The sequence below is a fragment of the Onychostoma macrolepis genome, chromosome 08 (assembly GCF_012432095.1).
Source record: "Onychostoma macrolepis isolate SWU-2019 chromosome 08, ASM1243209v1, whole genome shotgun sequence".
NCBI classification, from domain to species: Eukaryota; Metazoa; Chordata; class Actinopteri; order Cypriniformes; family Cyprinidae; genus Onychostoma; species Onychostoma macrolepis.
Genome location: NC_081162.1, coordinates 21,628,598 through 21,654,882, shown reverse-complemented (window position 1 = coordinate 21,654,882; position 26,285 = coordinate 21,628,598). Strand labels below are relative to the sequence as shown.

The 26,285-nt window shown below is 37.0% G+C and overlaps 3 protein-coding genes across 12 annotated transcripts in view; 1 reads left to right on the top strand and 2 right to left on the bottom strand.

Annotated features, from left to right (window-relative positions):
* Window positions 1-11,387, bottom strand: part of atp2b3a (ATPase plasma membrane Ca2+ transporting 3a) — a 31,765-nt gene extending 20,378 nt beyond the window's left edge. Inside the window, exons 1-4 of one of the 9 annotated variants that reach the window (XM_058783835.1) lie at window positions 10,736-11,387; window positions 7,942-8,511; window positions 2,646-2,843; window positions 1,909-2,166 (exon numbers count right to left, since the gene is read on the bottom strand). In XM_058783835.1, coding sequence (XP_058639818.1) covers window positions 1,909-2,166; window positions 2,646-2,843; window positions 7,942-8,149 — 664 coding nt within the window. In that variant the 5' untranslated portion in view covers window positions 8,150-8,511; window positions 10,736-11,387. Of the gene's footprint in view, window positions 1-1,908; window positions 2,167-2,645; window positions 2,844-7,941; window positions 8,512-9,520; window positions 9,724-10,735 lie in introns of those variants that run through there. The other 8 variants (XM_058783833.1, XM_058783837.1, XM_058783836.1 and 5 more) reach the window with 8 other exon arrangements.
* A 1,323-nt stretch (window positions 11,388-12,710) lies between these two features.
* ugt5e1 (UDP glucuronosyltransferase 5 family, polypeptide E1) lies at window positions 12,711-17,850 on the top strand. Its single transcript, XM_058783838.1, has 2 exons — window positions 12,711-13,565; window positions 15,322-17,850. Exon 2 carries the CDS (start codon window positions 15,325-15,327, stop codon window positions 16,921-16,923), a length of 1,599 nt encoding a protein of 532 aa, XP_058639821.1. The 5' UTR covers window positions 12,711-13,565; window positions 15,322-15,324; the 3' UTR covers window positions 16,924-17,850.
* dedd (death effector domain containing) lies at window positions 17,596-25,947 on the bottom strand. Of its 2 annotated transcripts, XM_058783840.1 has the most exons (6): window positions 25,737-25,947; window positions 23,711-24,388; window positions 23,482-23,586; window positions 20,891-21,028; window positions 19,948-20,373; window positions 17,596-17,920 (listed from the first exon to the last, which is right to left on the bottom strand). In XM_058783840.1, exons 2-5 carry the CDS (start codon window positions 24,270-24,272, stop codon window positions 19,964-19,966), a joined length of 1,215 nt encoding a protein of 404 aa, XP_058639823.1. In that variant the 5' UTR covers window positions 24,273-24,388; window positions 25,737-25,947; the 3' UTR covers window positions 17,596-17,920; window positions 19,948-19,963. The 2 variants fall into 2 exon arrangements, with proteins under 2 accessions (XP_058639823.1, XP_058639822.1); XM_058783839.1 differs by having other exon boundaries at window positions 17,596-20,373.
* Between the last annotated feature and the right edge of the window lie 338 nt (window positions 25,948-26,285).

The following is a 26,285-nucleotide window of genomic DNA, read 5'->3' as shown; positions in this document are numbered from 1 at the left end:
AAACCAATTTTAAATTTATGTATAAATAATTTTTTTAATTTTTGAATGCAATTTATATATTTTAATACTACATATACAAATAATTTAAATTATAATTTATATACATGCACAATTTTAAGTGTAATTTTTATTATTTATTATTTAAACAATATAATACTAACAATACAAATTGATTATATGCATAATTTTTCGCTATTTAAATGCATTATATATATATATATATATATATATATATGAAAGTTCAGATGCAAAAGCCTCTAAGTGCCATCTGAAATTTTCTTCTAAAATGAGCATTTTCTCAGGCTCCTATATTTAAGTTCAGTTATTTCAATTTAATGACAATGAACAGAACCTATTAATTGCGATTAAATTTAAATAACTGAACCAACACATGAGAGCCTGAGAAAAATGCTCATTTTGGAAGAAAATTTCAGATGGCACTTAGAGGCTTTTGCATCTGAACTCTTCATATATATATTAGGGCTGCCCTTGACTAAAGATTGTTCTAGTCGACTAGTAGTCGTTTATTTGAAGCATTAGTCGACTAATCGCACGTTTATTAATAAACCATTTAAATCATAATAATGAGCCTTTAATTGCCTATATTGCATGATAAGCACTCAAGCGCACATAAAGCTTGCCACAGCGCACCAGCTGAAGTAATGATTATGAATGTGTCAGGGAAAACAGTAAGGAGGCTGCATTAACATTTTAAAAATCGTTCATTGATAAACTAGTGCTTTCTTTGTTTTCGGTTTAAGAGATGAAGTCGGCGACACTGACTCGTCATCTCCGCAGTAGTGGATGCACCTGTGTGCATGTTCCATATGAATGACATAATCTGAGAATCTTTGTTTTCCATTTGAATTGGTCCATTTGAAAGTAGAAATTTCACTCTCTATAGATACCGTATTGTCCCGAATATAAGACGACCCTGATTATAAGACGACCCCCCTTTTTCCAGATGTACCTTTTGGAAAAAGGCTTTTTGAAAACCAAATATTGTTTTTCTCTCTCTGTAAAACATTTTTCTTAAATTATTTTCAAATTGCATATTTTTCCTATTTTAATTTTTGTTTTGAAAATATGGTAAATACTGGTAAAATGTACCAACAATGACATTGAAAATATACACTTTTTGATATACCATTGAAATAACAGGTAGCCCATTTGAATTATATAACATTTAGGCATTTATAACATCTCAATTTTCAATTTTATTAACAGTAGAAGTGAAATCTTATTGTAGTCTTCAAATCTGGGTACTGTCTTATGTTTTAAAACCACTTACAGAGGAAGTTTGTTCCCATCAGGCTAACATGACAGTCACGACATATTACATATTTCATGGCACACTTGTTTTATGCGTTTTTGTCGCCACCTATTGTTGTGGGTGTATTACTGACATGTCAAAGTCTAGACCCCGAATATAAGACGACCGCGTTTTTTCAGATGTATTTTCAAGAAAAAAACATCGTCTTATATTCGGGTCAATACGGTATATCTTTTTTATGTCTCTAAGGCAAGCATACACGGAGTTTCAGAGTTTCGCACTCAAGTTCACAGAGACCGAGGCGGCAGTAAGCACATCCTGTTTGCTTTCATTATTTTACAAAGGCGCAATGTTTTGTTGTTTTGTGAGTGCATACAAATAAACGTAGAGTCTTTACAGATTCGAAAGATGTATTACTCTTATCTGTATGAGCAAACAGTTATTTTGTAGGGATCACAGGAACTTAACAGTATACTTTTAATAGAGACAAGACTCCTAAATATTTTAAAGTTTTTAATAAAGAATCACCCCATGTGGGGCTCACACCACCCAAATTTATGAACCATGTATTCATTCATAATGTAAGATGCTTTCATATAAGACAATTTGTGGAACCAGTTTTGAACTCTACTGACCATATTTGACCTGGGCAATATCCCCCACCACCATCTCAGCCACAGGGATTTGAATGACCGTGCCGTTCCGCACCACAGCAAAGCGCTGCTCCTGCTCGATACGGCTCTGCAGGCCACGGAACTGCTTTTCTTTGCTCCAGTCATTAAACGCTGTCACCAGCACCACGCAGAGCACCGAGAGCAGGATAGCTGCACCCTCGATCCAGCCCGCCTCCGCCTCTCCTTCGTCCTCCGCACCTGCACTCACTTCACCACACGCTGGAGAGAAAGAGAAAGAGATGGAAAGGTAAAAATGTGTGGGAGGACAGCGAGTTTGAGTGTCTACTTGTAATCCTTTATATTCTTTTATCTATCCATCATCTCTCACTCCATTCCTTCTATTCTTTGCTTTCTTAGCTGTCCATGTGACTATACTGGAACTTACACTCAGGATTACTTTAAAACTGCATTCAAAGGGTTTCAAATTAACAACACAAGACACAAAACCATTTTAGGGATGAAACTCTCTTGATATAAGCATGTACAAGTAGCAGTGTTAATATTAGAAGAATAAACGTCACCAGACTGTTAAATTATTTTAACTTTAATGGGGCTACGACATGAAGCATATAACGTCTTCCCTGAGCTTCTGATGAAAGGCCATAAATCCCTTTTATGGTCAGATTATGTTTGCATTTTTTAACATTTGTAATTCTTTTTTTTTTTTTTTTTCACTGAATACTTTGAGCCCAATTCACCTTCAGTGTCCCCCCCTGGCGGCTGGTAAAAGGACAATCCGAGGGAAATAATGGCCGCTATTTCCAGGATTATAAGGGTAACATCCTGTAGAGCCTCCCACACGAGCTGAAGGAAGGTCTTGGGCTTCTTAGGAGGGATGAAGTTCATTCCAAACACTTGCCTACGTTTCTCCAAGTCCGCAGGATTGTCCGATAATCCTTTTGGAGGGAAAGATGGTGCTTAAAATCATTGTCACAGCTTCACATTTACAAAAAATACAAGTGTCAACCCGAAATGCATGAAACATTTTCACCCATTTTTTTCAACAGGATGTTTTACAGTACAGAAATAGTCAGCCTAAGAACATGTATACTGGTGTAAATCAGAGTTATAGTGCTTAAAAACCCTTAATTCATTTATTAATGGGTTTTTCTCTATGCAAATGGTTTTAAGAACTTCCTGGATGCTCATTAGTCATCACTCAAATCTGTTAGCACCAATCCCTGACCTCTTAGGGTGACAGGAAGGGAGGGGAGAGGACATAACAAGAGAACACAGGGCACAGATGGTTAAGTCAGTGTGTTTCGGATGCACCACAGGGTGTGATTTTTGGCAGCAAGACCCAGACAGACTGTCACGCTCTCTGCATCCTCACCCTGCCAATCATCACCTGCTGCCCCTGGCAACCTCTCATCTTCCATCAGAGCTTCCCTTTCACTCACTGTAAAACCTAATTGAGTTACCCCAACGGGTTGTAGGAAATCATTTCCCTAACTCATTTCAATTGTCCCGAATAATTCATTCAGTCTCTGTTCAGCACAATATGCACAAGTAAATTAAGACAACCAAGAAACACCAATGCAATCCTCTTTCCACGGACTACCAGAATCGAAAGACTTTTGCAGTACATCCAGTCCTTTCTTCTACCCTTTCATCTTTCCATCCATGGCCGTAAGCTTCTCTTTTTGTATCCCCGTCATGCTTTCTGAAGAGTGGTTTTTCAAAGAGCAGCATTAAAGAGGAGAAAGCGCTTTACAATAAACTTAAAGTAACCTCAACGTGGCTGCCAAATAGCGATGCAGGCAGACCGCATGACTTGGTCTGAAAGCAAGTGGTCAGAACAAGATGAGAATCAACGTGATTATCAGAGCGCAAAGTAGGATCATCTACCCAGAATAGCTGCTGCAATAAAAGATTCCGAGCAAAATGATTTTTTATGTTACTTTGAAAGTTTAAATCAAAGCAAACTAATCACAGTGCTTTTATTTAGTAAACCGTTTCTGATCATTCCAAGCATGAAATATGGAGGAATAAAAAAATGCTCAAATTATGAATGTAGATTTATTATGCAACACCGCAGTAACATTTGGCAGAAAATGAGAGCTTTGATAGTCTAATGATGTTTTAAGATACTACTTCTATAAGTTTTAGTTTTTAAGTGCAGTTTCAGTTTGCGTATGCTTCAGTGTTATTGTAATATTATTTATATACTACTATAGCATTTTTAACCCTTTGATGTACAAGCTATGAAAACCCTTTCTAATGCACAACATGGGTCTAAAATGACCCGTATTCATTTCCTGTTATTTCATACTTCGCTGGGCTTTTTATTGTTTTATCTTTTGAAATATGTTTATTTCAGCATTTAATATTCTCTGATCTATAAATTCTATGATCCATGAATATTCAAAATATCTTTTTACAATGACCACAAATTAATATTTTATTTTTTCCCTAGGTTGTGTTACTACATCAGGTTTGCAAACATGGGTCAAAAATGACCCATCTATGCAAGCATGAAAAAACAAAAGAATAAAGACATTTTGTTAATGTAATTATTTTAGCAGTTATTTAGACCAACACATTTAACACTTTAAATATGTTCAGTTGCCAAATTGTCACACATAACATACACATATCACTGATAACAGATAACACTGAAATTGAACTGTCTGTAGTGCAACTGTAGTGAATTGTAGTGAATGTGACCAAATAGATGAAAATAAAACTAACAAAATAAAATCACACAGGTACAGCGCCATCTCAAACTGCCATCTCAGTGCTTACATGCATCACAAATGACAACTACAGATTCGTGCTCCTTGCAAACAATTTTGTTTTTATCCCACATCTTCCCATTGCCTCTGCATATGGTTTTGAAGGTGGGGCCTGCCCTCCAAGCACCTCGTCATATGACAAGCTCTTTGACCAGCTCCTTGATGAATAGCCGTCATGCATTGGTCACACCAGCCATGTAATCAGGGTGTTGTGAAGGTGATGTTGGCCAGGAATGGTCAGCGTTGGTCCTGGAGAGTCACAGTCCTGCAGAGTTTTGCTCCAGCCTTGATAAAAACTCACCTGCATCTAGCTTTCTAGTAACGCTTAGACCTTGTTTAGCTTGTTCAGGTGTGTTTGATTAGAGTTGGAGCTGAACTCCAGCAGGACTGTGGCTCTCCAGGACCAACACTGGCCGCCCCTGGTGTAGGCACTGACTGTGGTCAAATCCAGCACATTGCACCACCGCACCATGGGCGACCTTCATGTTCCACACTTACATAAGTAGGTGCAAACCATTTTTACTCAATCTACTGGATTGGATCTGAGTTTCCTCTTCAGAGGACTCATCAGACAAGTCTTCAATGTCATCACAGTCTTCTTAATCTAGGAGAGCTGGATTTACCCCCACAACTCCAGATTGACCCTGTGGCACACAGTCTAGGTCATCAGATGTTTCAGACTCTGAATCAGGACTAAGAATGGCCTGATCTTCCTCATCTTGCAGAATCTCTACAAACATTTCAGCCGTTAATCTACAATGTCTGGGATCAGCCATACTAACACGCTAGATAAAGAGTGCACAACAAGCAGTTGATCATGTACTGTATACTGATTATACTGTATATTGTCACTGTCAGACAGAAACCTTGTATGTCCAAAACCATTACTTTTCAGGAACACTGACAGACATAAAGGGTGACCAATAGTATTGATTTCTGACAAAAAAATAAAAATAATGAAATGTGGAGACATGAGGTTTCCGCCTGACAGCAATGATATATACTTGTATATAATAACATATTATTTTGACTTTTATTTTGTTGACCTAGCTAACATTAGTTAGCTAAAATAGAATATGTCAACAACAAGCTAGCTAATAGTATTGGACATGTTTCTCTGTCTCACTAGTAATAGATTTCAAGGTAACCTTTGCCTAACATTCAAATATTATGTCCAGTTATTTTCCACAGTATATTAAATATTTTCTGTGGTAATAAATTATAAAATAAGACTAAATGCATCAATTATACAAAAGCAGCCATGTTAAGTTGTGAAATGTGGAGAAGGTGAAAAGTTTTCTGCAGTAAATATGTTCCTACTTAAAAAATTAGCAAATATCAAAGGTTTCTATATGGGTCTTTTTTGACCCTTGTGTGTAAAATTGATGTAGAAATACAAAAACGGTGTTTTTTTTTTTTTTATAAAGTGAAGAAAGGAAAAATAAACATAATGATCTGTGGAAATCAAAAACAAGATATTTAATGAATACCTGGAATTATAAATGATATTATGAATTTCTTTCAAAGATTCAGCAAAGAATCACTCAGGCATGATTGAAATAACATAGGAAATGAATATGGGTCATTTTAGACCCATGTGTGTAAAATTGATGTAGAAATACAAAAACTGTGTTTGTTTATAAAGTAAGGAAGGAAAAATAAACAAAATGATTTGTGGAAGTCAGAAACAACATATTTAAAGACTACCTGGAATAATAAACGATAGAAAAAAATTTATTTCAGAGATTCAGCAAAGAAACACTCAGCCATGACTGAAATAACATAGGAAATTAATATGGGTCATTTTAGACCCATGTTGTGCATTAGAAGGGTTGTGATACAAAAAATGATTTTTATTCAAAAAGTAAGAAAAAATAAATAAAAATAGGAATTTGTGATGATCAAAAACATGTTAATTGAGGAATTCCTGGAATTCTGAATGATTACATTAATTTCTTGCAAAGATGTAGAAAAAATAAACTCAGTCACTTTAGACCCACGATGTGCATCAAATGGTTAAATTACCTTTTAATTTTATATTTTCAGTTTTCTTTTTAAATTTTAGGAAGTGTTATGTGATTTTGTGATTTGTATTAGCTTTTGTTTTTCTACATAGATTTTATTCATTTTTATTTCAGTTTTTGTAAATTTAGTGCTTAAACTTACATCAGTTGCTGAAGCAACATTTCTCATTTTAACTTAAGGTTTTCCTATACTATCTATATTTTATTTCATCTTTGTTATTTTTATTAATGACTGAAAATGATTTATCAAAACTGGCATGCTCCTTTTTTGGCTATAAAGCTACGAATTGTATATCGTAAAACCTGTGTAAAAATGTGTTGGAACAATCAAGAATTTTCTCTAAATATGAATAAATTCTACTATGATGTTGTGTAAAGACACACACAATGATGTTCTGAAAAACCGGACTTGAATTTCTTAATACAAAAACTGCTCCAAAACTGCATTACAGAGAGATACTCTCATCTGATAACATGGGCAATGTGTTTCATTTTTACTGTGAAAAAAATAATAATTCAACACCAGGTGCTCTTCAGAGATGTCTGCTTTCAAAGACAGATAAAGGCACCTGACATTTGGTATTCTTTCCATGAAGACAGGCTTATTTTGAAAAGGAGTGTTTGTGAATATAGGTGCATCTGGATTTACAGAACTGGTTCAAAAATGAATTCTGTCATCATTTACCCATTCTCATGTCATTCCAAACCTTTGTTTGGAAAATCTTTCTTTTGCGATGCACAAAAATAACAGTTTTGAAGAACTGAACTGGTTGCCATTTCCCATGCAATAACAATGAATGGGGACTGAAGCATGAACGTATCATAAAAATGGTCCATACAACTTGTGCACTGCATTAAAAGTCTTATCAGTAAATAACGACTTGAATTTTGGTCCGTTCCTGACACAAAACTATTGTAGAGCTACAGAAGACCTATATGAATATGTAATTCACAAGTCTAATGGACCAATTTTATGACACTTTTATGGTGCTTTTCGCATCTTTTCTGATAAAAGCCTCAGTCCCCATAGGGACTAACTGCATGGTACACAGCAATCAGTATAATTCTCCATTTGTGTTCCACGGAAGAAATAAAATCAAACGGTTTTGAATGACCTGAGAGTGAGTAAATGACCACAACATTTTTATAATAGCTGAAAATGCCTGTCTGTTTCAGGATGCACGCGTGATGTAATTAGTAAGTGACATGGTCACGTCCAAACTAGTACTACTCACCATCTGCAGGTGAAGTCTTGAGTCTGTGACAGAGGGTTTCTGTGTCTGTGTAGTTCTCCTGGATCTTCTGCAGGGCCTCGGGTCCCCTGAGCTCCATCAGTGAGCACAGATCATCTATTGTCACCCCGAAATCTCCATCATCACCTCCTTTGTCCATCCCTGGCTTCTTAGGGTGGAAGTCTACCGTGCTATTGCCCAGATCCCCCATGATGGTGTGCTGGTTGTGGAAGACTGGAAGCTTTTTAGCAGATGCTATGAGCTAAAAGATGGGTGCCTGGGAAAATGTGTGATCTCTTTTGTCTTACTTATATTCCTCCTCACCTATTTCTAAGATGTTCTCTATGTAGTTCTCCATACTGAGACATGAATTGTGAGATTGTTTGGGGTTTTCTATTTTATGGTGTGGTAGCTGGGGTTCCCCTGAGATATCCCCCCATAAAGAAAAAGTCAGCAAATAAAGTGGTAGCCATTGTGCCAGTCCATCTCTATGAAGACCAAATGAAGCAAGTGTTACTGATTATTAAACAATAAAGGGGATCTAGTGACACAGGAATAACGTTGGTACAAAACCTGAGGAACAAAAAAAGAAGAATGTTAAAAGTGCACTGCTGAACTTGCTTAAACCAAAAACACACAGCTCTGAAACGTCAAAATCTTCTCCAACCTTAAAATCTTGATTTTTTTTTTTCATAAAAATTTTATTTCACATTAAAAAAATAAAAATAATGAAAACACGTTATTATCATGAAACATAAAAATAGCTGGACACTATTTGAGAAGAATTTAAATACATTTTTATAGTTTAATTAAACATAGGCTGATCACCAATATTTCAATTTCACTTTATTGTTGGAATTTCTTCCAAAAATTGTTTCGCATCCCTTAGCGTTTACGGTCTAACATTAATTCACATCAATGCACATTACACAATACAATACGCACACACACACACACACACACACACACACAAAGGCATGTTAGTACACATCCATCTGCAGTGCAAATACTTAAGTACCTTCCATTCCTCAGAATCCCGCTGCCTACTTAGAACCCCTATTCTGATTAATTAATTTTACTGACGGATGAACAAAAGATTTCATTCTAGCATATGGTAATATCATGAAATAATGAAATAAAGTTTGAATTTAAACAATTACAAAACAGCAGAAATCGAAAAGGCAACAAAACAAAAACATCAAATCATTATTTTGGCTTGCAGGAAGTTGAATAATGAGAAGGAATTATGTAAAATCGCAGCGTATAAAACACGTGATAACTTTCCCAGACATTTATGAGAAAAACATCAAAAGCTGAGTACAGCTTTTCATCAAACATCTGCCTTTCTAAAATAATAGACTCTTTGTCATGTAGGCTAATTTAATGCGTGCTAGTATTATTTTATTAATTATTATTTTATTTTGCGTTCTCTTCCCAGCAGGTATCTCCTACTTGACCATTAATTTATGCCCCCTTCTGTTAGATTTCATTATGAACGTATTTGTTCGTTTTTTAACCTAATTGCAACGCTCCAAAGCGGTTAGTTAAACGTTCTGAAATGTGAAGGTGGCATTCTGCTCACCGAGGTGCCACAGGTGTAGGAAGTTTGTGGGAAACAAGCAGCCAAGCGTTCATCACGCACACCTACTGCAATGGATTGTTTGCATAATATCCGAGGGAAACCGAGGACAATCACTTCTTATCTAAACGCCTTTTGAAATACTCTCTCTTGATATAAGCGTTGTATGTGCGCCTCTCCCCAACCCATGTACTTCACAGTGCCGCCTCTCGACGCAAAATCTGCCTTCACTCAGTCCGAAACGCCTGCGCATGCGCACATAAACACTTGCCCAATCCCACTGCAGAACAGATTTACGAAGGCAAAACTACCAGCCATCAGGCCTGCAATTTTGGATGACATTACAATCCGCTTGAGCTCTGCGCCTCCATTTCCCTGCTGTGACACCAACTTTAGGTTACTGAACATTTAAACCCATAATCTGTGCGCGCCTCCTCATCTTTTATTAAAAATGTCCAGAAGATTCCTCAACAAACATGCGCTTTATAGACGATGATGCCCTTTCCTGGTAACCTTCAGGAATCAGATGTTCACCTTGGTCCACTGTACAGCTGCTCACAGCTTATGAAAGTGCCTGTAGCATTTGTCATGATTTTTCGTTTTAATCATAGCGAGGGGAAGGTAAAACAAATGTATATTAAAAACATTTTTATTTTAACATTTTAAAATAAAAGGCTGCACAAACTAACCAGACAGCAAGGTTACATCCATCCATCACCTGCTTTTCAGTCTATCAAAAACTAGTCATTTGTTTCATGCATACAGGTATTTATAGATACACTGCTCTTAATTAAGTTTATTGCACAATAATGAAGATTTAATATTTTTAAATAAATGTTAAAGAGTTGTTGTCAAAGGTATAATTATAACACTGTGTTATATTTGTGATGTGACTTATTTTTTATTATATTATATGTTCATTTTATTTATACTAGGCATTTTATTTTATGGCATTAAAAACAATTGTCGAACAATCCTCCTGACACAAAACATACCTATTGGTGAATTATATCAGTATAAACGTGCGAGGCATACTGTAGATGATGATAATAATTTCCATGTAACGCTTACCTACTGTAATCATAATAATAAAGCACTTTAATTATACATTAGCAGACGCTGGACTGCAACAAATGAACAAACCCAACACAAAACATACCCTGCTGACACCACAAGGCACTTGTGAACATGTATCCGTGAACGAATATATTCACTCACCGCGCAGGCCATGTTCCAAGGACATTTGACGTTGAGTCGGAAAAAAAAAAGACAGGAAAAACGGAATGATATCCAGTGATTTAGCCTCAAATCATGCCCATCATGGAGAACACAAAAACGAAAGTCACATCATTTGACCTTTACACTATTCCAAATGCAGATGATGCGCAACGGTGCAGAATTGAAATCAAATGAAGGGAGCAGGAGGCAGCAGACGGTGGTGAGCACTTCATCTTATGCGGAAGAAAACCTGAATGATGCAGATGAGATTGTACCATGTCCGCATTAATTAATCGGTTAAAAGCGGCGTGTTGTGCTGTCGGGAACGTAGTAAAGGAGGCTCGTTTTGGTCACATCGTTGCTGTTATTTTTGGCGCTGATTGCTAAGAGTGATGGGTGAAGGAGAGATGTGGGTCTACATGCTGATGATGCCCGTTTGACGCGCATCTCTCGGTGATGGCAGCAGCAGCAGCAGCATCCCAGCGCTGGAGGACGGGAGATGGGGGAGGGGCGGATCGAGATCCAGGCCTCTTGCTTCCCTCCCTCTCTCTCTCTCTCTCTCTCTCCGCAATCCTTTCTTTTTCCCGGTAAAAGACGAATTCTACTATGGCGAGGGCTGGGTTTTTCATATTCATAACCCGGGTTTTTGCCTTGGGAAGGTAACCAAGCAAGGTAACAACGCAACGTCAGCACGACTAATCAATATTCATAAGCAGAACATTCGCCATTGGGTGGTTGTCACGATACGTAAGCATGATGTACTTAATATTCATGAAGCAGAAGTTCGGCATTGGACGATTACCACACAGCGTCAGCATGACCTTATTAATATTTATGAGCTAGGTCTTAGTCATAGAAGAGACCACAGTGACCACATAATATGACCACAGCGAGGTGAAATTTTGCATGTTAGCATATTAACTATACGCGACAACTAATAAAACAAATGATTAAAAATGTCTAGGAAAAAAAGATTCAAAAATAGTATACACAAGACTGAACCCAAACACGGTTAATGACCTAATATAATAACAATAAAAATAATCAAAAATAAAAGGTATAGATGTAAGATAATGCTCTTAATTTATTTACTTCTATCTCTCTCGGCTGGGCATCTGAGCATTAATTATAAAGCGAGTACTCATGCAGTCTGCCGCCTGTAGCTCCATTAATAAAACATCCCAACAAAGGATTTGAGAACGAGAAAGAGCCTTGGTTCAATTAATATTAATTTCAATTTCAAAGTACTTTATTGGCACAATTGTTCTGCATAGCCAAAACGCCAAACGTCACACACACACACAGAGAGACGTTTGTTTTTGTGAATTGTGGGGACATCCCATAGGTGTAATGGTTTTTATACTGCACAAACCGTATTTTCTATCGCCCTACACCAAGCCTACACCTAAATCTACCCCTTACAGGAAACTTTGTGCATTTTTACTTTCTCAAAAAAAAACTAATTCTGTATGATTTATAAGCCTTTTGAAATATGGGGACATGGGGAAATGTCCTCATAAATCACCTTCTCCTTGTAATACCTATGTCATACCCATGTCATTATACAAATTTGTATCCTCTCTCTCACACACACACACACACACTTTAATTACTGATTTAATCAATTTCATAATTTACTCTGCACTGTTACTTTGTCATTTTACTTTTAACTGTTTAACTGTTCATTTAACTGTTTATTTTTGCTAGTTTAGCTATTTGCACTACTGTTGTTTTACATTGCACAATTTTTTTTACATTTATTTATTCATGTTAGTAAAGAATACTAAAACTGCAATTATAGAGTGGGAAAGCAAAAATGAGGTAAAACACAGAGCATATATCCTCTGTGTCTCTATGCTAGCCACTTAAAATAATTTGTTATTTTATAATTAATTTGTAATTTGTAAAGTTAAGTTATTAAATAAATAAGAATGACTTGTTGACACACACTTACGTGGACTGTGTTCATGTCCTGTACTGTTTTCCAGTATCCAAGTGAAATTAGTGACAATGTTGTCCCCTCTAGTGGAGGAGAATGGCATTGCATCCAGCAGCAGTCATATTCCATGTTGCTGTACAAGATATCTACATGATTTCTGAAGCCATTCGTGATGAAAGCGATGAATCTCTTACAATGCAATGAGCTGATTTCTAACATAAAGACTGTGTATTTTAAAAGTGCCCTCTTACTCTGCTGATGCAAATAGAGCATTATACCCAGACCAAAAAAGATCCTGGATTGAACGGAAATTCTGAAATATAGGAATTTTAGCTTATCCCGAATAGTATTTGCTTATAAGAAAATTCTTCTTTGACTGTTTCCAAATTGTGATAGATCTTCATGACTGCACTCCTTTTAAAATCCTTGAGTCAGAAGTGGAACAATGTGAAGTTTTCCATCACATGTGTTTTGATTCCAAGCTCTGAATATTCCATACTTCTTCTCAAAGGCCTGTTTTAATGAGTTAGATTCAAATAAAGGTTTTAATGTGGATGGAATGTGCTGTATGTAATCCCCTGACATAATCTGTTTGTGAGCCTACCTCTCACTCTCTTTCCTTCTTACACAAAACACATGATTCAGATCAAGCCCCCTTTTGAGGCTAGGCTAAATAAACGCACAGAGGAAGTACAATCTGGGCCAAAGTTCAACCTCATGCTGTTCCCAGTCCGGTATCTATGCTAGTCACCACTTTTAAAACAAAAACGTAAGTGAGGGACTTTGCTTGCTCTTTTGCAAGGCTGCCTGCCAGATCAGGAATAATAACTGCACTGTTAGGGCAGTCTTTCACATTGCAAAACTTCTCTTCAGGACATCGCCACAAACCAGGTACAGTGTTTCATTTTACTTGTCTGCATGCTTCAGATGTTCCATTTTCAGAGCTGGGTAGATTACTAAAAAATTGTAATCCGTTACTATTAGTAACGAATCTATTACATTACAGATTTTAGGTAACGTAATCAGACTACCTTTTGATTACTTTTAGATTACTTTTGACCTAAGTCGTTTATCACGTTGTTTTAAATAGGATGATCTCATACCATATTGATATAAAAATACAAAGAGTAAGAAAATATATTCTATTCATTGTAATTAATAACAGGGAGTGCATTAAACATTGCATTACTTCAAGGTTTCCCAAACTGGGGTTTGTAAATGAACTGCAGGGGCTTCATGAGTTTAATGAAAAGCTAATAATGAATTAAATCATAAAAATGGAAAATCAACATAAGTCATTTTAGAATAAAATCTTGTCAAAATAAAATACTTAATTTGTTCACCTACATGTCATTAACCAACAGACAATCGTGAACATGCAAATGTGATTCCTAATTATTAAAATATTTATTTTTAGATCTCAGGGTACTTCAAGTAAATATATTAGGTGAAAGATGTTCAGATGACAAAAAAGTTTTGGAATGCCTGCATTACATGTAAATAAGAAATAATGTGAATTTGTGTATTTTAAAACTGTGCATTCTCTGTGTGAATGTCCACAAAACTGGAAGACTTCTAACTGTAGGCTATATAAGCAGTATATAGTCTATTTTAGAAAGGAACATTTAAAAGTTGAAAAAGAGGAATTAGGGAGAATCAATAAATTATGAATAATGTATTGCTATTGTGTGAATAATATGTAATCATCAATTAAAAAAAGTAACTGTTGTCTGATTACAGTATTTTAAAATGTAATTTAATCCAATTACAAGTACTTAATTTTTGGAATCTGATTACGTAATCCAGATTACATGTAATCAGTTTCTACCCAGCTCTGTCCATTTTGCAGTTTAATCAATGAACATCATTAAAATAGAGAATAGAGACTATTGCACAGTGTCGTTCAGAACAATGTACACTACTTGCAGTAATTTTTTCTGCAATGATTTACACAGTTTGTGCAACCTATTTAACCTGAACACAGGTTTTGACGCTCAAGTCATTGGTATGCAAAAGTGTAATCTCAGATGAATAGCCTTTACATAACACATCTATTTAGCATACATGTCAGGGACGTAGATTTGTGTTAGTTACATGATCGGTGTACTCTAGTACCTTTAGTCTCTCTTGTTCCCACTGTGAACTCTTAAAACTGTACATGTGTTCAACTGAGATTGTGTAGTACTGTAGTGTCAGGTCAATGTGCAATGATTCTCTCAGATAGGATAAAGGGGGAAGCCCCTGCAAGTGACAGACGAGAGAAACAAAAATAAATAAGTAAATAGATCAAATAAAAAATGAGATAGCGATATCAGTTTGTAATCATATATGGTATGGGTATAATACTTATATTACACTAACTATACAATAATATCAAAAACATTATACTACACTGCCTTCTTTCTGTAATCATACTAATCTGTCCATTTATTACATCTTAAAAAATAGCAAATTAACTTGATTTTGAATAAGTAAATAAATACATAATTAATATTGTATATATGTATGCATGTATTCAGTCATTTATTTATTTATTTATTTATTTTGTTTTAAAAGTCCACATTGGTTTCTAATTTATAAGCACAAGCACTTTTTCCATTGGCTAAATTTTGATTATGATCGACTTATCTCAAACATATATTTTCAGAGAATGTTGCTGCATCCCCAAATCTTTGTCCTGGTTGCCTTGCTTTGGAGTGTCCCACCACTTTCCCTGGCTGGGAAGATCCTGGTGTACCCAGTGGATGGAAGCCATTGGCTTAACATGGACATTTTGCTACGAGAGCTTCATCAGCGAGGTCACAAACTGACAGTTGTCCGTTCTGCCAACAGCTGGTACATCCCAGAGAACACCACACACTATACACCCATCACCATCCGTGTCGATCATCTCTCCAGCCTGGAGGACCCGGAGTACATGGCGTCCTTTCTTAAGAGAAACATTGACATTCAAAGAGGGGAAGGATCTGTTTGGTCATTCATGGCCCTGCAAAAAGAAGTAATTAGTCTTTTAGAAGACTCTCACAAGTCTTCTGCTGAGATGGTGAGGACCATTCTAGAGGATAAAAAGCTTGTTAAAAGACTCAAAGAGTCCAAGTATGATTTGATGCTAACTGATCCTGGTTTTGCAGGAGGGGTCATATTGGGCACGTACTTGGGTTTACCAATGGTGTACAATGTGCGATGGATAACAAATTCAGAAGGGCACTTTGCAATTGCACCCTCACCGCTTTCTTACATCCCAACTATCGGATCTAGGGTGACAGATAAAATGAGCTTTGCAAATAAAATGAAAAATTTCTTGCATTATGGAATCGGCCAATACATAGACTACTTGCTCACAAGGCCTCTTTATCAAGGAGTTATCAGCGAACACATAGACCAAAACACAAATGTGTACTCTCTGATCCAAGGAGCAGATCTGTGGCTCATGAGAGTCGATTTTGTATTTGAGTTTCCTCGCCCTACTATGCCCAATGTGGTCTACATTGGAGGCTTCCAGTGCAAACCATCCAAACCTCTACCAGATGAATTGGAGACGTTTGTCGAGAGTTCTGGAGAGCACGGGGTGGTGATCATGTCTTTGGGTACTCTGCTTAGAAGTCTAGTTCCTGACATATCAGAAGTCGTCGCCTCCGCCTTTGCTCGCTTGCCACAAAAGGTGATTTGGAGGCACGTAGGGGAAAAGCCATCAATGTTGGGGAACAATACACTGATAGTGGACTGGCTGCCTCAAAATGACCTCTTAGGCCATCCTAAAACTAAAGCTTTCGTCACCCACGGAGGAACGAATGGAATCTACGAGGCCATTTACCACGGCGTTCCGATGCTTGGACTTCCGCTCATGTTCGACCAATTTGACAACATGATTCGCCTGGAAGCCCGAGGGGTGGCTCAAGTGCTTGATGTCGCAGCCTTGGATGTAGATACCCTAACACAAGCCCTAAGGGACATACTGGATGAAAATCAACCCTACCAGAAGAACATGCGCAGAATGTCAAGCCTACATCGTGACACTCCAATCAAGCCAATGGACAGTGCCATCTTTTGGCTGGAGTTTGTCATGAGGCATAAGGGTGCGGTGCACTTACGCACCGAGTCCTACAGGCTTCCTTGGTATTCCTACTACTGCGTAGATGTGTTAATGCTGATAATGAGTTTGTTTACAGCAGTCTGTGTGCTCTTGGTCTTGATGAGCAGGGCATTGCTGAAAGTCTTTGTCAAGAAAAGAAAATCCAAAAAAGAGTGAAGTCTTGTCTTTGGTAACACTAGTTTTTTGCTAAAGGCTGATATCATTAATGGTGCTCTATGCACCACTTCCAATGTGGAAAGGTTTGGTTAGTTAGCATGGCCCTGTTAACCCTTGCTGGTAGATGCTGTACCTACCCCATCTGGTTAAAAAAAAAAAAAAAATTCTCTATTGATAATTTGACAAGCAACATTTAAATCGCAAATATATCGATGTATTAAAGTAGACCTTTTGTAAACGTTTGGGACCATGGGCATTCTTTTTGGTGCAGTGATCAATCAAACAACAATTAGATTCAGATGATTGGCTCAAAACCAGGCAGCATAAGCAAGTGCCATGGAGATGAATACGAATGCTATCTTATAACTTCTTTGAGGTGATATTAAGTCACATTGTATATTTCTACAGGATTGCAGTTTCTAAAAAACTTTACCAAAACATCCCCCATTTGAAAAAATGGGTAGTCTTCTCAACTTTTGGTTGAGAATGTTACTAGGTCAGGCAGTTCAGACAAACGGCAAAGTTTTGAGAGCGCCACAGAGCCAGCAGTTTTTGGAAAAATTAATCTATGAATGGCTAACTTGAAATTTCAGTAATTACACACATCATACAAATACAGTCGGTCAAGTAACGTGTTGCTAACTGGATTTTTAAAAAAGGAACCGCAACAGATTGTATTTTTCAGTTTGTTTTATTGATTTGTACAGACATTGAATGAACCAGCTGTCTATTTTGCACGTAAATATTTCACTTAACACAACCACCGGCATGGTCAACAAAAATAAAATTATTCAAAAATCAGAGTCATAATGCGACAGATGGCCGATGATGCCGAATGTCTCCTACATTTTGGAATGGTGTATTACTATATATGGTTACAATAGGTGAAATACTTGAGAGAGTAAAAAATAAAGTGCTCCGTCTTCATCTGTTCTACTGTGTCACTTTGAGAATACTCATCTCACCTCTCCAAAAAGTAGCAATCCCATTTCTTTCTCTATGAAAAACAAAGTATAAAAAGGTTAGAAATGTCTAGATATCTCAAATCTACAGACCACAGCTCAATTGTCACTGTGTGATATTTAAGGGGATCAATGTCATATACATGCAAGATATAAAGACAAACACTTGAACACAATCAATAGAACATGTAACCTATATAATAGATACCAGTCTGTAACTTTGTTTAGTTCCATTAGGAAAACATTACAAAATGCTTTTCTTCCTTCTGTAGTAATAATAATAATAGCAGTAATTGATCCACAGCTAACTTTTCTAAACGTCTGTTCCACTCACCCCACAAGTCACCAATTTTCTTTCAATATTTCAACAGTTTCATTATATCTTAACAGATGGAGGAGAGAATGAAGAGAGAGAGAGAGATTAAAGAGAGAATGAATGTCTGGGAACAGCTTTGGTATTTTAAAAGTATAGCAAAAACATCTCAAGTCAGTCAAATTAAACATCTTCCTGCGATTGCATGTTGCTCAGGCATTTTTCTTTCACTTCAGTCATGTTAAAACACAGGTTGCGCTTCAGGTTGGCACATTTTGTGTCATCTTTCAAGACTTGTTGGACAGAGGTTACAGCAGATTATTTCAACATATAAACCATGGCAGAGGCCGTTTCTCAGGACACATTTGCTTGAATTCAAATGAGTAGAAATTATAAATATAGCACATTAAAAACTGCTATTAAGGAGCACCCCAAAATCATGAGACAAGAAAAAGGTTCAGCTTCTGTCATGTGTGCTGCATTGTGAGATCACATTTTAAAGTAGCGATAACAGTACAAATCTTTTTTTTTCCTTTTTTTTTTTTTACTAGAACTCTCAGAACTACCTAATAATTTTTTTTTGGATTGAACAAAAGTAGCCAATTTATACCTTTGTGAAAATACAAAGCCTTAATCAAATACTGCCGTCACATGCATTTGAACTCTACAAAGGCGTATCTCTGTATTAAACCGTTCTGCCCAGAAATTCAACCAATAACAAACAATGAAGATTAATTTCAGAGCTAGGTTGGTCCAAACATGGATATTAATAGGCCTAGAGAGCCCAAATGTCTTAATCTTTTTGGAAAACTCGGGACAAAGAGCACATATTAAGTTGCCAAAAAAAAAAAAAGTGTGAACATTTTCTAATGTTATTAGGTTTTTTCTATAACCAAAAGAAAAAGAAAATTACAGGGACATGATGCATGAAAACACAAACTGCAACAAAGCATATCATAAACCATTCTGAAAAACAATCGTCCATGCTTCAGAATCTTCTTTATGAATTTGCTAAAACAACCCAATTGTGCAATAATTTCAGTGATGAAACAAATGGAGAATGTGTTCTCTATAAAGTAGTCGCAATTCCAAAGCGAAGTGCAGTGTTGCAGTGTGCAATGAAGATTTTGTGTGATTTTTCATAAAAACTGAGATTTCTGCGTATGCAAGTTCACATCCAGAAAAACATGGATGGCTAAACAACATTGACAGGGGAATTATTCCATAATCAATAGAAACAATGTGATGTTTTTAAAGGCAAATCAGTCAATCAAACCTTATGCAACCTGTCCTCTTTGTTAAACTTTGAGGCGAACACATTTAATTTAACCAAGAGAATTTCACTAAGAGCAAATGGTTGTGCAACAAGACTTAAATAGAAATGTAGCACAAAAAAAAAAAAAAAAAAACTAATTCACACAAGCCTAAAAACAAAAGCATTAGTGTCAATTACGCAGGAATAAAGACAAAAGAAACTAAATGCCTTCTTTGTCCGATACTTCCCCCTTCATCTTTTATTTCCACAACTTGAGATACTCAAAATAAAACAGAAATAACGTAACTTTCCAGAACACTTTTAACGCCTCTTTCCATCCACATCTGCTAAAGATGCAAATCCCGGCCTCTTGTAGGGTATCTTTCTTTTAAGAGTCACTTCCTCTCTGTTTACATTCCTCCCCCCCCCCCATGTATACTTTCTCATTAGTGTCCAATCTCTCATCAGGGTCTCTCTGAATTTCCTCCACTTACCGAGTCAATCCCACCACTAGGACAAGGGACCCTCCCTGTTCCCTGTCCCTGCACCGGCACCTCCCGCCACCAGGTTCCTCAGCAACTTCCTCCTGCCAGCTTGGTAGTCTTCCTCATCCACGTTCACCAGGAGCTTAATGGCCTCGTGGCCCACTGCCTGCTTCAGAGAGTCCGTGATGAAAACGCCCTTCAGGGCTTCTAATAGTGAGCCGTTGATGTAGTCCCGCCAGAAGGCGTCCAGGTAGGTCAGCTCTGAGAACTTGATGTCACATATGATGGAACCAAGGTCACGGGATTTAAGGATGGTGTTGGCCTGGTTGAACCGCTCAAATTGCCTCTCCAGCGCCTCCTGCTTGTTGGAGAAGACGTTTCCTTGTAGAGCCGACTCATGTTGACAGTACTCCGCACGCACCCTCAGTCGTATGTCTGCGAGACAAGGAAGGAGGTTAAAAAAAAAATAAAAGTGGCTTTTATGTCCACCTACAAAGGACACAGATTTCAGGAATATAGCTTGTCAGTGGTCATATGCTCAAATGGCATATCTATGGAGAATAATGGCAAGTGCTGGCTAAAATGGTCAGTTTTAATCTGACTGACTTTCAAAGAGGCTGCCAAGATGTTCATAATGTTACTTTTATTCAAGTCACTTCTTATAGGCAAAATTTGGGGAGGAGTGCCGCCAAGTGGCCCACTCCAAATGTGTTTTATCATTGCTTGAGTGTGTAAATAAAACAAAAAATTTGGGGGGTAATTTTGGAATTTTGGAGTCAAACCTTCTCTTTCTGAGCCATAAACATGTGTGAGCATCTTTTTTCACTCTTTAGCAGGGGTGCGTTTCCCAAAAGTATCGTTAGCTAACTATGCTCGTTAGTTCCATTGAACTCTACTGGTAACGACGACCATAGTTGTTTTTGGGAAATGCACCCCAGATTTGTTGTCTTACCACAGGTCTGTTTTTCTCTGCAGTCAGCTGTCGTGTGAGATCTCTTCCTTTTTCTGCTTGGCGGAGGTGGGGTTGGTTTAGCACGGGGTGGGCATACCTGGGGTCCTGATGGAGGACAGCAGATCAATGGCTGGGGTCCTGAGAAACAGAACATTGTTAAAATCACTACCACAATATCTGTCTCACTTGTAGTACATGCATTTCCACCGATCACGATTAGGTTAAGACCGGAATACAGTACGCAGCTTTTGCCTCAATTTGCAGTCTGGACTGTCTGCTGAACATCAGAGCAAGTCAGATTTTGGGCAGCTGGAGTTGACAGATTTCACAGAAAATCATGTAGTTTATGATAAGCACAGACAGATTTTTTAGCTTCAGACTACAGTTCTATCCAGTTGGAAGCTATCAAACGTGTTTAATATTTTGACCTGGTTTAAGAATTTGCTGAAAGTCTGGTAGTGTGTGATCCTGATTCTTTGTAACCATTTACAAACCCAGCAAGTGCATGATGCCTACTGATCCAAAATCTTCATATTTTAAATGTGGTGTAGTGTATTCCAGCTATTTGTTATTCTGGAAAATCTTCCAAACTTACACCGTGTCCTAACTACATGTGACGCAACAAGATTCCAGCGACAAGTAATTTGGTTGTCCACACTAGACGTGCCACGACAACGCAACACGACAGAATCAATCACAGCCAATCAAAAGCGTGGGCGGGCTCTCTCTGGAAGCGCACTGCATTCGCAACAAAATGGATAAGTTTATAAATCTAATTCATAAATAAATATTAAACCATTTTATTTATTTATTTATACACTTTTTAACGCCATGCCAGCATCGAGGCTATTTTAATGGCGATCTCTGAATAAATTATACAAGGTATACAATTAACAAAAGGTTATAAAAGACATTTCAGATGTACACTAGACAAAAATTCTAAATTATATTTAGGTGATACATTTTTAAATAAATCAGTTAGACACACCTCTGAATAAAACCGTTGTCTATTTACATTAAAAACCGTACAATCCAATAAAATATCATTTTAGTTTGGCAAGTAAGGCATGATGGTGGTTCTTCACCTTTTAATAAATATCCATGTGTAAATCTTGCATGACCTAAAAGACACCTTGTAAAAACAACTTGGTCATACCTAGATTTAAAATTAGTAAAAAAAAAAAATATATATATATATATATATATATATATATATATATATATATATATATATATATATATATATATATATATATATATATATATATATATATATATATATATCTTACACTAAGATTTGTTTCATATAACTTATTTCCATAAAATTTAACCCATTCTACCTGCCACATGTCGTTAACATAAGAGTTTAAGAGTTTATCACAGGTTTGACATCACACACTCGGAAATATTCAGTTTGAGTGCTTCTTTTGCAGTGATATTAAACCTTTTTAATATTATTAAATGTACATATGTGACTGATACCATCTTTGTAATGAAAAATGCTTGTTTTGCACTGTGTTCGCAGTTTTAATGTACATGTTTGCTTTAATTTATTTTCAAGATCTGAGGTAAACTAGCTGTTGTTGCTTTCAGCATGGCTATAAGGTCACGCAAAATGATATTCAAACTCACATGTTTAACTTTCAGTAAAGCACATAATCAGTGCCTGAGATTATCATATAGTTTGTATGTTGTTGTTCCAGCCGTGACATCGCAGAAATAGAAACCGTTTCTAAAATGTAAATTTTGCGTATTTGCATCGCTTTGACCATTCTCTGTAGATACCAACTTCTCACACACCACAATTGGTCGATTAGGTACAATGCCTGCATGCTATTGGTCAAACTACGTTTTGATCTTTACCTTCAGCAAGAATGAAAACAGAAAAACGAAACCAAAACCTGGATATTTTAGTCAATATAGAAATTCTAGCCAGGACGTGTCCGGGAAAAAGGGCACCTACGGTCAGCCTAGTTAAAAGATTTTGCTGATTTTTTTAAATTTTTTTTTTGGAACTGATTTCCTAATTACAACTTCCCTGCTCAGAAATATGAACTTTCCAGGAGGACTTGATCAGACCATTAGCCACTGAATTAGACACGCCTCTTTAAACCAAAATCCTGCCCACTTCAAAACCTAAGCTTCCTGAATGCCATATATGTGCTGTACTGTAAAGTGCATCAAAAGTTCTGATTGATTGGCTAATCAAGTAATTGGACCTTTCGGTAACACTTTCACTGTTAACTAAGAGTTTTCCCTGAACAATCTCCTAATTTTCTTAGGAGGAATAGTTATAATAATAGTTAGTAAGGTGGTTTAGTTTAGGTATGGGGTAGGATTAAGGGATCTGAAATATGGTCATGCAGAATAAGGCATTAATATGTGGTTTATAAGTACTAATAAACAGCCAATATGCATGCTAATAAGCAACTAGTTAATACTGAGAATTGGTCCTTAAAATAAAGTGTTACCGACCTTTCTAAAGTTTACAGCGTGACAAATGGTGGTATTTCAGTAAACAAAAACAACAAAACCAAACTGCTTACGGCACCAATGAGAAGTCTAAAGCAATGTAGCCATATAGGACACACCTGTTCTTCTGTGAGGAGTTCCCTGCTGGGCTTCTCCTGCTCCTCTGGGAGAAACATAACGGACTGATGTCTCCTCCAGGTATTTATCCACTGGATCTGGGCACACTGGAAAATAATTTGCAACATGTTACATGTCCACCTTGCCAAAACATATTGCAGAGTGATGAAACTGTATCTTCACTGCACACAATAATCATCTCTCAAAAGTGAACTTGACAAGATCGCAAACCTGTCTGTCTCTTGCGCAACGTGACGTACGGCAGCAGGTCATGGCGAGTGATGATGCGGAGCAGCTGAAGAACATGCCGGAAGTTTGTCTCGTCGCATCGCCCCTGACGCTCCAGTGCGAGCAGGAAATCTCGCCCGCTCCGTATCCCTCCTCTCTCGTACTCGTCAATAACGTCCACAAAAAGGAAGGACAGCACACGTACGTCACGGTGCGTCAGCTGCGCACCCACAATATCAAACATGCGGTGAAGAGAGTAAAGGCCATATGCGTCATCCACAGCCTCCTCCGGCCACGGCTCCACCCGGCCGGACGCAGGTCTCCGAGACGAGGAGGAATTACTGCAGGATGCCGGAGCCAATCGGCTTAGAGAGAGCGCGAGAGAGTTACCATGAGCTGTTGTGGATGAGGACGCTGCAACCCAGCCTCTCCGAGGAGAGGAAAGCCCGGAGCGGGAATATGAGTCTATCGGGGAACGAGAAATGTGTTGCCTGCCCTGACTTGATGAAGAGTTCTGTGGCGAGAGGAGGGCAGGGTTGGCATTCCCATGCTGCTGTGAGGTCATCACTCTTCGCTAGGCGGATGACGGGTGAGGGGATGGCGGAAGGCCCTGTCAGCAGTGTGAAGCAGCTCCAACTGTGTCAACACACTCGGCCCGCAACTCTCACCTCCAACTTCACTCTAGAAGAGAATAAAATTAATATTCAAGCATTAAGTCACTGACAACACCACAGTATTACAGACTCATATAATATATTGAATAATAAATTGCCAAACATTACCACCTGACCTGGGTTAATTTTACACTGCTTTTTAAACAGATCTATTGCTCAACTGTTTTTTTAGATTAATGTCAGAGCTGTCATTGCTCAATGATGCAACAAATCAAAACCAGGTCATGTTTTCACATCACAACTACAGATAAAATCATATACATTATTTGTTCTGATTTCACATCTGCATATGAAAAGACAGATTATATATTCTAATTTCTCATTACAAACCATAAAGATTACATATTCTAATTTCACATCTACGATTTTACATTCTAATATCAATTTAACATGTACGATTTCTGGTATCACAACCAGATAGAAAATCAAAGATCATAAGTATTCCGATATCACATCATCATTTAAAGTTTATAGATTGTATACTCCGATATTACATCTACTTTTTAAAAACATTTATCATTTATTTATATTCTGGTGTCACATCTAAATTTAAAATAATACAGATCATATATTTAGATGTGACATCTAAGCATCAAATCAAACATGTATTCTGATATAACATCTACATTTAAAATCATACCCATTATATATTCTGTTATCAGCTCTACATATACAAAAGAGGCACATATTCTATCACAACAACATATGAAACATACAGATTAAATATTCTGATAACTCATCTACTTTTAAAATCATACAGATTATATATTTGATCACATCTACAGACAGTGCTTGAATTCAAGAACCTTTTAGAGTTTAACTACTATAGAAAACTTGTATTTAACCCTGTTTGTTCAGTTTTGAGCTAATAAATAATGGTAGATAAAATATTTAGGCAGAGGAACAGTGAAGTTACTGACCTGGTTAGCCTACTAATTAACATCTAATAGGTTTAAGAGAGAGAATATCAAAATAGCAGAATGCATCAATCATCTGACTTCCATATCGTGGCTTTAAAAACACTAACATATGCTCTTTTCATTTACAAGTTTAAAGACTACAAAACGACTGATGAATAAGCAGTTACACATCAACAATCTTCTGAAATCTATCTGGACAGCTGTGTGTTAGCCTGATGCTTAGCATACACAAGGAGTGGCTAAAGAACACCGTGATCTATTAAGAAAACATATATTTTACAGTCAATATTTTATTGCGATCCCCTCCAATGTTTCTATATTCCTACAGATAAATAAACGTTATTTGTTATTGATATAAACTTCGCTTAGCAACTGACTGTTGGCTTGCTAACGTCAACAGCGTGTAGCAAAACTGAATGTACACAACTGTCTTACCTCTTCGATTTCATGAATCACTTTACAGACACGGAGACTATGGACGTGGAGTCTGCTCAGAACTGCGGCCTGGTCCTCATACATGTACAATAATCGTGTGTGGGGATAATTTAAACGGTTTGGTGAAGCTTGATAATGAGCCCATTTTTTGTTCCTCTACTAAAATGTAGGTACATCCGGGACATGAGCAAGCGTGGGGCAACATCCGGGGAATGTAGGAAACGCTTCGTCTTTTCAGAAATAACAATAAACTCTTTTTTGCGGTTACGAATAAATGTACAAGAAAAAAAGTGAATCAGAATAGGTCTTTGTATAGAATCTAAATATTTATTTTTTAATGATAAAAAAACACAACACTGCATTGTCCCTTTACCTTATGAAAAAAAATCACCATGGTAACCACAGTTTCATCCAAAACACAATTAGCTTACAAGTCATTGTTACTCATGTAATAGCTTAATAAAAATGGGTTCATTTTAAACCCTGTAAGAAGCTTTTATAATCTCGATCATTTTGTTTAATTTCTTTCTCTCCACTTGTGGCAGATTT